The sequence below is a fragment of the Callorhinchus milii genome, unplaced genomic scaffold (assembly GCF_018977255.1).
Source record: "Callorhinchus milii isolate IMCB2004 unplaced genomic scaffold, IMCB_Cmil_1.0 Scaffold16, whole genome shotgun sequence".
Taxonomy (NCBI): Eukaryota; Metazoa; Chordata; class Chondrichthyes; order Chimaeriformes; family Callorhinchidae; genus Callorhinchus; species Callorhinchus milii.
In genome coordinates, this window is record NW_024704757.1 from 9904969 (window position 1) to 9917353 (window position 12385).

At 44.3% G+C, this 12385-nt stretch overlaps 1 protein-coding gene across 1 annotated transcript; it reads left to right on the forward strand.

The window, feature by feature from the left end:
- The first annotated feature begins 951 nt into the window (after positions 1 to 951).
- LOC103178719 (noggin-2) lies at positions 952 to 2110 on the forward strand. Its single transcript, XM_007893603.2, has one exon. The coding sequence runs from the start codon at positions 1192 to 1194 to the stop codon at positions 1837 to 1839; it is 648 nt and encodes a 215-aa protein (XP_007891794.1). The 5' UTR covers positions 952 to 1191; the 3' UTR covers positions 1840 to 2110.
- The last annotated feature ends 10275 nt before the right edge of the window (positions 2111 to 12385 follow it).

The following is a 12385-nucleotide window of genomic DNA, read 5'->3' on the forward strand; positions in this document are numbered from 1 at the left end:
CCAGACACGGGAGGGAAATCACCACCACCACCACCACCACCATCATCATCATCATCATCATCATCATCCTTCACAACACAGAACCGAGAGACACACAGAGAAAGCGAGTGTGTGCGCGTGTTGTCGTGTGTGTGTCGTGTGTGTGTTCCAGGAATAAACTCTACAAATGAAAATCTCGCCGAGCAGCAGCAGCAGCAGCAGCAGCAGCAGAAGCGTCTCTCAAAGCAAACCTCAAACTAAGTTCTGGCGTTTGGATTGTGTGGACCACTGAGAGGAGAAGGCGAGATCCCCAAGAGGCACCTTTGCTATCGTTGTATCGCACGTTTGTGGAATTTTAAGAGAAAATTCAGTGCCCAGCACCTAAAACCTCGTGGATTTACGCTTATCCGGAGCCGGGACGAGTGAGTGCGTGGATTTTTTTTTCCACCACCTTTTCCTTTACAGTGAGAACGAACTGAACCTGTGCAGGAAGCAAACCAACTATATATATATATATATATATACATACATATATATATACAGATCGACTGCGTTTTCCTTAAAGAATTTCTTTGCAACACCCTTTGGGATTTGTGTATGATTTAATAAGCCCGTGGAACACGACTTGGTGACACAAAAAAAAAAGGGGAGCTTTAACACAGCAATAGACCTCTCACGCCAGCCCTGTCATCCCGTCTAGACAACTTGTCGTGGCTTTGAGTCGCAAGGTTGCCATGGCGACCCACACGAATCCGATGTGAATTTTGGGGGGGAAATCAGTTGAAAAGGAAGGGTCCTTTTTTTGTGATTTTTTTTTTCCCCAGAGAACGGTCGCCGGAGAGAGAGAGAGAGAGGGGGGAGAGAGAGAGAGAGAGAGAGAGTGAGTGAGAAGGGGGGTGGGTGGGGGTGGTGGGGTGGGGGGGAAGCAGAGAGAGAGAGTGAGTGAGTGAGTGTGAGAGTGAGTGAGTGAGTGAGAGTGAGTGAGAAAGACTGGTGGAAGGAGGGGGAGAGAGATTGGGGGAAAAGGTCTCAGAACTGATCCGGGCGAGAGAGAGCGAGAGAGAGCGAGAGAGAGAGAGAGAGAGAAAAAAAAAACCCTCCACCACGTCCGAGCCCCTCCGAGTGCGTTTCTATTAAAAGTATCAGCTCGCCTGCTCACTCTGCCTGCCTATTTATGAACCTCTGGGCTTGGCAAGCTGGCCTGCGGAAAACATGGAGATGCCACACTATTTCCTAACCGGGTTCTGCATGCTGCTGCTCCACCAGACCGGGCTCTGCCAACCGTATCTGCGTCTCCGCCCGGCGCCCAGTGACAGCTTACCCGTGGTGGACATCATCGAGCACCCGGACCCGGAGTACGACCCCAAGGAGAACGACCTGGACGAGAGAACTTTGCGGAAGAAGCTCGGGAGTCACTTCGACCCCAGCTTCATGTCCGTCACCCTGCCCGAGGGGGAGGCGTTCACTCCCCGGGATCCCAACTCGAGGTTCAAGCCGCTCGGGGCCATGCCGAACGACATCAAGAGACTCAACCTCTCGGAAACCCCTTACGGGAGGAAGATGAAGTTGGGCAAAAAGGCCAGGAGGAAGTTCCAGCAGTGGCTCTGGTCCTACACCTACTGCCCGGTGATGTACACCTGGAAGGACCTCGGCGGCAGGTTCTGGCCGAGGTTTGTGAAGGAAGGGAACTGTTACAACGAGAGATCGTGTTCGTTTCCCGAAGGCATGGTGTGTAAACCTGTCAAGTCCATCAACAAGACGTTCTTGAGGTGGTATTGCCAAGGCTGGTCAAGGCAAAAGTACTGCACGTGGATACCTGTCCAATACCCAGTCATTTCCGAATGCAAGTGTTCGTGTTGAAGAAGTGGGAGAGAAAGAGAGAGAGAGAGAGATGGAGAGGGAGAGGGGAGAGGGGAGAGGGGATGGGGATGGGGATGGGGATGGGGAGAGAGGAACACTGCTGGACTTCAAACTTGAAATACAAAACAAACCCCCGTGTACAGGTGGCCCTATGGTGTGACATTTGGAGAATAACAACGCACTATAGTGAAATCTATTTTTATATATCGCCTTCTAAAAAAAAAACAAGCGCCAGCTTTGTACGTATATAACACAGTTCAGATTTAAAGTTTGCAACAGATCCGGGTTGTCAATCGGTGGTGGGGGGGGGTGGGGGGGGTGGGGGGGGGGGTGGGAGGAGGGGGCGGAGGGGATAGATTTATTGGACCATTTTCCAGCTCAGTCCAGAGGAAGGGAAAGGGGGATATAGCACTTCGCGAATCGAGGTTGGACTCTCTGGGCTTTGGAAAGCAAAAAATCCCAACAGGAGCGCCAGAGAAATTCCAGCCTTTCCATCCATTGAAACATAATACTGCCTTTTATTGGACATAACCTATATTGCCATGCTGCGTAGATTTTTTTTTTGTAAAATAATAATAATTATTATTATTAGTTGAGGTCGAGGTATTACAGAATGAAAAGCCTCAGCTTTTTTTTTTGGAATACATATAGGATTTTTTTTAGAGGATTAAAACGTGTACAATTATTTATTATTTTAACGTATGTTGATAAGTATAGAGAAACTAGATTATACCATGACATTTTTTTTTGAGATATTTACTTGAATATACTTTCTAAAAAAAAACATATCATTGTAAATATGATGGTTCGACGTTTTTAGCAATAAAGACTTATCTGTAAAACACAAAAAAAATCCCAGGTTTCAGCGACTCGAGGCGTGAGATGTTGGCTTTTTTTTTCGATGTGGGGAGGGGGAGGGGGTGTAAAAGTGTCTTTTCTCCAGCTGACGACTTCAGGGTGTGAATTTATGTAAATGAATACAGACTTTCATATTTCAAACAATCTATGGCTTGTGCCTTCACTTTTTTGTAAAAAAAAATCTAACCCCCACCCCCCCCCCCCCCCCCACCCCCACCCCTCCCTCAGGCGATTATTATGCTTTCTTGTTGAGGTTCACAGTGTGTAGTAGGCAATGCGTCTGTGGCTGTTCTATTTTAAGAAGCCCAAAACAAATGCAATGGGCAAATTTGATAGATATTATCAGAGGTCTACGTGGGTGTGTTGGGGGGGGGGGGGGGGGGGGGGGGGGGGCAGTGGGGTGTGATATATTACAATGCAAATGGTGCAAACACCCCAATAATGTAGAATATTGCACTTCTTTAATATATCTCACCTGATCATTCTAGCTCCAGTCCAGTGATAGGTGTGTGTGTGTGTGTGTCTGTCTGTCTGCGATATCCAGACTTATATTAATGCAAAATGATTTCTTATCAGCGCTGATAAATAAGGAACAGGCTGTGACCTAACCCAAAGTAAACACTGATGTTTCTCGCACTCGACACCCAGTCTGTCAGCCACTTGGCTCTTCTACCGACTTTATTTTTAAAATATATTAAAAAAAAGAAACACCAAAACCTACGGCTGAACGAAGCGGATCGATGCGTGCGTTTGGAAGGAGCGATTTCTTTTTTGAACGTTTGAGAACGTGCAAGATCGTGCAGGTAGCGTTATGCTGTTCAATTTATTAAAAGCAAAGCAGAAACCCTACGTTAGAGAGCGCCAAAATAAATAAATCAGGAGATGTTGTTAATTTGGATCATCTCCAGCGTCATGGGGACACGTTGTCTGGGCATCTGACCGGGTTAACGCTCCCCCTTACACACACATAGACACACACACACACACACACACAGGATAGGCAGTGCTGTAGATCTGGCTTGGAGTTTCCAGTGAACAGATTGGGAGGGAGGGAGGGAGGGAGAGGGGGGGGGGGGAGAAAGGAAAAAGTGTTGCGAGCCTCGCACTCATATGATAAGAATTATGCAACATATTAAAAAAAAAGCAGAGGTTTTTTGCATTAAATGCATGAGCTGGATTGCAATTAATAGGGGGGCATTCCTTTTGCACAGAGTGCCATTCCCCGGCTCTCTCCCTCTCTCTCTCTCTCTTCAAAATCAAAACATCGTGGAGATTTTAATTGCCCCCTCAAAGTCATTTCGGCACGGCATCAGTCTGCACTTGCGTTGTGGTATGCTTTCATGACTTGTTGCTGAGAAGCGAACTTATTCTGGTTGCAATTTCCTCACATTTATAATTTAAAGTGTATGTTCAGAGACTGCCTCGCTCCTTCTTTCTCTCTCTCTCTCTCTCTCTTCCCCCCTTCTCTCCCTTTTTTTTTCTTTGCAAACCTGAGCGTGATTAACCGAATCACTTGCTGTGAGCCTTTTTTTTTTTTGGTTTGGGCGGGGGGGGGGGGGTTTCTTTGCAAAAAAAAAAGTTTGCAAAAAAAAATGATCAAGTCATTCATTAAAAAAAAAACTTTTTTTTGGGGTGGGGTGGGGGGGGGGGGAGAGAGAGAGAGAGAGAGTCAGGGGCGCGTTGCCAGTTTGCAGAGAGAGAGAGAGAGGGAGAGAGAGAGAGAGAGAGAATCCTCCTAAGTTTTTTCTCTCTCTCTCTCTCTCTCTCTGAGGAAATGTCTCAGTGACGCCTGGGTATTTCTGGGACTGTGAAAGGCTTTCTGATGTATCACGGCGTTTGTAAAGCTCGGAGTTTGATGCTTGTGTGCAGTTGGATGGCGAGTCTCGGGCTGGGCTGGGAGCAGATGCTCCGGCTGACTCATAGGCGCCGCTCAGCCGCCCCCTCTCGACAGCGCGGAATGTAGCACTAAGACCCTACACACACACACACACACACACAGAGAGAGAGAGAGACCAAAATACATTAACCCTCTCCTCACCAACCCCGCAGAGGGAGAATCAAAAAAAATCCCACTTCTCTTCCCAACGCCAACCGTGACTTTGAATGATTATTCATTATTATTATTATTTTGCTATTTGCCTGAACGTGCAATTACATGTTTTTCATTCATTCATTTTCATTAAACGCCATTCCGCTTTTTTTTTTCTCATTCATTCAATGCAATTCACTTTCAATTGGATTCCGAGCTTTACGATAAACAAGATCAGGATTGCTACCTGTCTTTTCGTTTGGATAAGACTTATTTTTCTTTTATACATTATACATTATATATAAAAAAATACTGAACGCCACGTGGATTGCATGATAAATCTTTGGTGGTACTTTGCATTAGAATGGGGCACATTTTTTTTTTGCATCGATGAAACCCGGTGGTGTCCCCACACCCCCACTCCACCACCACATTTTAATCAAAAAAAACTCCCTTTTGAAAGCCTTTGGGGGTGTTTTAATTTGCAAAAGGTGTCGCTCCGTTACGAATGCACAGACACTCGTGAAGGATGCGCACCGATGGGTGCAGGTAGGACGGTGCGATGGGCTGGTTTCATTGCCAGGAAACTTATAATCTCATATAATAAACTATTATTTTTAAATTATAAACTTATGACAGAGGGGTGTCTGAGACGTGTGAGACGGGAACTGAGTTAAGGTGGAGGGAGGGTGTGTGGGAGGTGGGGGGGTGTCCCCCTCTCATCACCCTGTGGTGTCCCACCAATGCCCTGAAATCCCCTGACAAAGTCTGACCAAACTCTTTGGGTTCAGGAGACCCAAGACCTCGCGTGTCAGATTGCATCCGAAGGAGTGTTACGCGCACATGTCGCAGTCATTTTTTGACTTGCAAAAAAATGTTGCATCTAAATTGACAAAAAAAAATTGCAAAAAAAATTTGTAAAAAAATTTGCAAAAAAAAAGTTGGGAGTTTGCAAGAAAATAAAATGCGTCTGTCATTTCTCTCCCTCTCCCTCCCATCCCCTCCCACCCCATCCCTGAGGACGATTCCCCCTTCAATAGAAGCAACGAGATAAACCCACTCACTCGCCAACCCTTATTTGTTGACTCGAGTGGTGTTTGCTGTTCAATCCGAATTCGGAGCGCGTATCGATCAGAATAATAACGACGGGAATGCGTCACCAGAAAGTATTGCACCATTGCATAGCCTCGTTGGGTTTTTTGCCTTTGTATCAGCACAGCTATAATTTCTCAGCTGCAGTCCCACTCAGTTTAAATAAATCTCTTTCACACACACACACACACACACATATATATATATATACACACACACACACAGCGCTTGTTTCAATTTTAGGGGTGGGGGTGTGGGGAGGAGGGGGGGGGGGGGATCTGTCAATTTAGATGCAACAGCCAGACAGTCTTTATAACACCATCAGTTTAGCAAAAAAAAGTATGACATGCTGTGGCATTAACTTGCCCATAAGCCTTACCATAGGCCAGCACAAAGAACAGCTGGTCTTTTGTGCTGTGCAAGTACTGGAACGCCACAAATTCGGCTCCATTTGCACTGATGTATAGCCGAGCATGCGATAAGTCCGGAGCAGCATAAAGGTGCCAGTCACTACATCATTGCAAAAAAACATGATTTGTTTATAGCAATGGGGAGGAAAACTACAGTAGCCCTGTATTGCTGCGTCGCGTGGTATAACGGAGGTCACTGTGTGGTATGGTGTGATAGACTGGTGTTAATGGGTGCTTCTGTGTGATGCATAGATATCGCAGGGTGATCCAGTATAACACACTGATAGATGGTGGTATATGCTACAGTGCATTGCACTCACCACTTAGCGGGTACAGTGCAATGAAGAGTGGGGAGCAGAGTAATATAACATTAATAACTTGCAGTTATATAGCCCTCCTCGAGACACTGATATAACGTACAATATTACTGGGTGGTAGAGTATTATGCATTGGTATTGCTGGGTGAAAACGATAATGACACTATCACTGAGTGGTACATTCCCACATGTTGTTGGGGGTATAGCATAGCAGACTGTTGTTGCTGGGTAGTATAATATAACCTGTTTTACTGTTTGTTTATTACCAGGTTGTACAGAGCCAGTACATAGACATTCTACTGTATAATACTGTGCACAACTTTTACTGAGTGATACAGAACATTGTTAGATAACTGGGTGGGGGTAGGGTGTGTGTGGCTGGGTGGGGGGTGGGGGGAGTGTGTGTGGCTGGGGTGAGGGTAGTGTAGTGTAATGTAATAAAGCCAGTATTACCCAGTTTTATCAATATGTTATGCTTTATTGCTGTATGGTGTAGTGCCATTAATGGGTGATACAAGACCGCGCCAGTATTACTGCTGGTAATGCATCATTATTATCATTATTGGATAATAAGGCATCAGGTATTTGCTTTACTGGTGGTCAAGTTATGTATTTTGTTGGGTTTTACAACAGCAGAATGCACCGTCATAACTACATGATAGTTGATTGCATGCAATACACCTCTATGATTTTAGCATATGATTACAACAACAACAATAACTTCCACGCAGGGTAGCATCTCAGAGCGCTTAACAGTGGCGGAGCCTGACCCTAAACCAGGTGGAGGGGGCAGGTGGCCGTAAGCACGGTTGAAGAGGAAAGTTTCCAGGTGGGATTTGAAAGAGGGGAGAGAAGGGGAAAGGTGGAGGAATTGAGGGAGAGTGTTCCAGAATTTTGGGGCGTAGTGGCTGAATGGTGCGCGATTGCCGATGGAGGGGCAGAGGGTGCGAGGGACGAGCAGGAGGCCGGTGCCAGTCGAGCGGAGGCGCAGGGTGGTGGACTGGGAGTGAGGAGGTCAGAGAGGTAGGCAGGTGCCAAGGAGTGAATGGATTTGAACTGCGCTGGTATAAGTGTGATGAATAGTATGATGCACTTCTTTATCAGAATTATTTATGGTAAATAAGATACTAATCTGGCTGGTTAGTACCATGTAACATTCTGTTAATACTGGATGGTATAGCGTATTGGCCTGGAATTGCCGAGTGATGGTATATGATATAATTGCAGTACTGAAGGTATAGAATACTAAATCAGTAATACTGGGAGATACAATACATAAGTATTATGGGGTGATAGTGTATAATGCAATATTACTGGTTAATACAGCATTATGCACTCTTTTCTGGGTGGCACAGTATAATGAATTGGTATTACCGGATGTTATTCTTTGGTCAGCCGGGTGTCTGACACATACGGAAGCCCCTCACCATGCTTAAGAGTATCCAAACCAAACTGAGAATTTCATGCATCCCACCTACACATGGAAATTCCAGCGATAGATTGTTGAAATGCAATGCACACTCTCCATGGAGGGATGCATCCTGTTTACCTAATCCCAGAAATTATTACGTGTAGGTTGGCAGGAGCCAGGCTTGGGGACACCAGAGTGTGCGTTGGGGTCACTGCTGCAGTCTAACCAGCTAAAACCACAAAGCTTGCCTTTGATAACACTGTCTGCGATTTTTTCCACTGCTTGTCCAGTTAGTACCACCCTACCCATTAGGGTTTTGGCTTGCAGGATTAACAGGAGCCGAGTTCCCCCAGTGACTGGTCTGCCTTTCCAAGTCCTGCCGATGAGCCAAGCTGGCTGTGCTGTCATCAGCAGTGAGCTGGAGTACTGTGGACCTGCCTGGTTCAGGAGCTGGACTATCGAGACCACCAGACAGGATGAGTTCAATTCCGATATTCTGTTGTCAAACATGGAACCTTGGAGCCAGTTCAGCAGGTTTGAGCCCTCACTAGGTGGATGGTAGGCACCTGGAACTCTGTGCAAGCTTCCTGATGGGCAACAAAGCTCAGCATGAAGTGCATCAGAGCATTGCCACCATCTTCCTGTCCATAGCTCGGGCACACGTCCCTTGAGTGATGGTTCCACCAGTTGGAAGTGCGGAGTTTAAGCAGCAGCATCTTACCTCTTTGCAAGCCAATCAAGGTGGATTCCAGGCACTCGATGAATGAACATGTGTTTGCAAACTCGGATTCCAGGTGATATTTTCCAGCAGCTGTCTCCCCAAGTCTCGTCAGCTATCAGTATTACTGGATGACATGTTGCAACACACTGATATCACTGGATTGTACACTACAAAAGACCAGTATTCCGGAGTGGTAGATTATAATCCAATATTATGACTGGGTGAAACTGTGAAACACAACAATAACCATATAATGCACGCATTATACAGCATCCTATGCCACACCTATGTTACTTGGTAGTATGTTTAAATGAACACACATTAGTGAGTTGTACAACATGTACAATATAATTCAATTGTGAACTAGACAGTACAGTGTAATGTGCTGGCATCACTGGGTGGTACATTATAATAGACCAGATGTCTGAGTTATGCAATATAATACACTAAGCTTGCTTTACTGGATGTTTAAATACAAATGATGTGTTTGTGTTACATTGAAAAATATGCACAATACACATATGAACTCTGAGATGTCCCAAGCAGATTCCTGGTAAAGGCCAATTTTGCAATGTTTGCATATATATCATTCCATTGCATCATAAAATCTCCAGCAAAATTCAGTCTGCGGGATATATTATAGGCGTTTGTCAATATATGGATACATTTCCACTATTCTAAATGGAAATACCAGTTTGTAGTAACCACCTAAAAAATAAACTTCTTGCATTGCATAAGTGGCTTTCTTTGGATATTGTGTGAAGGCGCTAGTAGAATCTTAATGTCGTAATTCTCCAACAGAATTGTGGAAAGAAAAATATTTGAAATTCCATTGTAAATTATGGATTGAACACCCTGGCACAGCTACTACTTGGTTTGTTTCTCCGTTATCAGTCTTCTCTCCTCTTCATCTTCTAAAAGCAGGGACTCGCACTGGGCTACGGTTCTGACGGGCGCACATAGACCTCAACTGAGTGATTTCTCTTTCTTCATGTGGGAGCTGAAGCAATGAGTGTTAGCAGAGGAATCCGCTGGGGAAGGAGCATCAAAGCCAAGCTCAATCCTGTTCTAACCCTACATCCACCAAACACTTTCCATCAAGGGTCAATGAATAGCGCTCAAGCAATCCTGATTAATTGTCCCCACTATGAGGTTAATTGTAGCACCTTTCTGTTTAAATCAGCACAGATGGGGGACTGTGCCTGAGATTTTTCTGATCTGTATGGCACCGTTCCATACTGGCAGTGAACTTACCAAGTGAGCCATGAGGATAGCTCACTCCACAAACATTTATTCATCTATATCAGGGATAATTACTTAAAGGAGATACAAAGTATTAATTCCACATACAGAAAGAAGACATTTTCATGAATAGTGTGAACCTTTTTATAATCCGCAACCTTACAATGCTGTACCTTTCGTATGGAAACTCCTTAGAACTGAGCGGTTTCACTCCTTTGAAGCAAATCCTCTTTCACATTCTGTATAAATTGTATGGCTTCTATTATTCCAACAGTCTGCCAGAACACAGCAAGCTCAAAGCAATAATAATATGAAACAGTTTACGTTTTGGGAAATGTTCCACTGCAGTTACTTCTTGATTTATCTTGTCTACTCTCCTGCTCTTTTCAGGCTCAGGCTTGGTCTCGGCTGAAGTGTACACGTTGGCTCTTCATTTTAGTTGCTCAATTTTTTTTTAAAAAAAGACCTTTTGTTTCACTGATACTTTATTCTGAATTCCTCATTACTAAAATATAATTCTGTGCAATTTCAGTTACTGTTACTACAGGTCTTCGCTTTGTTATGAATTTAAAATCTCCCAAACTCCCAAATGTGCTTTTTAAACAAAAAAGGGAAAGATTTTTAAGTGGATTAATTAGCATCAAGGGTTACCAGCAACAGCGTAGCAACCTGATTTCACTCGCCTCTAACCAGACCTAGCCAGCATTTTGGACAGTAACAGATGTTATAAGCTTGCAACCTTGTCCGTTAGTACGACTGCCCGAGAGCAATGTGGAGGGAGGAATGTACAGATGACAACAACAACAACAACTTGCGTTTATATAGCGCCTTTCGCGTCAGACGGCATCTTGATTAGTCGCTTGATGGGGAAATAAAGCACTTGAGGTGTAAACAAGACGTATTCAAATATCATTGGAAAATGGAAAGTGATTATTTTATTGTTTTTCCACAGTTATTGATACAAAGGCCATCATGTACACACTCTTTATGGTCTGGAAACTACTGGCAAAGCACTCACACATTGTTATATGCTGCTGTGTCACTCACCTTGCCACTCAGGAGGTTTCTCCAGGCAGAAGCGGGTGTTACTATACCTTGAGAACACAGCAGACTACAACACAAGCAAAATCCACCAGTGGGTAACTACAACAGTACACCCCAATATCAATCAACAGTCTTATTCACAAAACGATGTCTATGACTCACTTTTGATCATAACAAAACGGCCTTCTGTGTCTCTATTGAAGCAACATACAACAAACGACTGTAACTGAAGAACAATTGCAATAAAACCAAGTGGCAAATAGTCCTCCAATGACTGGCTAAATAAATGCAGTGAGTATTTGAGCCGCAAAGACCAAGAAGATCCCATATTCAATCCCTGTTTGTGTTTAAATTAGATGCTTGAAAAAGAAAATCTGAAAGGATATGGAAAGCAAACAGAAGCATAAACTTCACGATTGCTGGGAACACTCAGCAGGTCAGGCAGCATCTATGGAGAAAAGCAGTGGGTCAGCATTTCGGGTCCATGACACTTCATCAGAACTCTGACCCACTTTGACATTGACCCACTTTCTTTTCTCTGTAGATGCTGCCTGACCTACTGAGTGTCCCCAGCGATCTCTGTTTTAGTTTTAGATTTCCAGCATCTGCAGAATTTTGCATTTTATTTAGGAATGTAAAATTAGATTAGGTGACTTACGTAGAGAGAAAAAGCAGTGCAAGTTTGATTGGCCAAAATAACCTTCATCTGTTGTAACATTTTGATACAGTTGGCATAAACGCTGTCGATTTGGAGAGGGGAAACTCAACCAGGATTCCTGATTGATATCCAGGCATAGAATTTTACAGAACACAAGGAGGCCATTTAGTCCATTGAGCCGGTGCTGGCTCACCGAAAAAGCCATCCATTTAGCCCTGTTGCTCTTCCAATAGAATCACAGAATTTTACAGCAGAAGGACGCTATTCAGAGAGTGACCTTTACTCAATTGTACACATGTTTAGGAGTTGGCTGAGGAAAGGATTGTGCTTGGCTGTGATATCTTTTCCCAGTCACTGTTGTTATGCAGGCAAACATGGCAGATAATGTGCCTGATAGCATCCCAAGTTTTTTGTGCTTTTGGATGAGGGAAGAATACTGACCTGCACACTTGGTAAGTTCACACTGGCTGCATTTGTCTGACATAATGCCAAAGGATCTTTAACGTCCACCTGAAGAACCAGATTGACAGATGCATGAAAAAAGCAGTTTGAGATGTTTCAACCTGATATTTGTCATTCTCCAGTTGTTCGCCACTAATTTCCAACCCGTCTCTTACTCTCTTGAAGGCATTTACTCCATTTTCATTCACTGCAGTATGGTTCTACAGACACCAGTCGACCTCTGGTACCTCATATAAGTGGTCACTATTGATGTAGGAGTGTTGATAGTGAATGTCAGCGTGCTTTTCGACCACCAGGGGTTT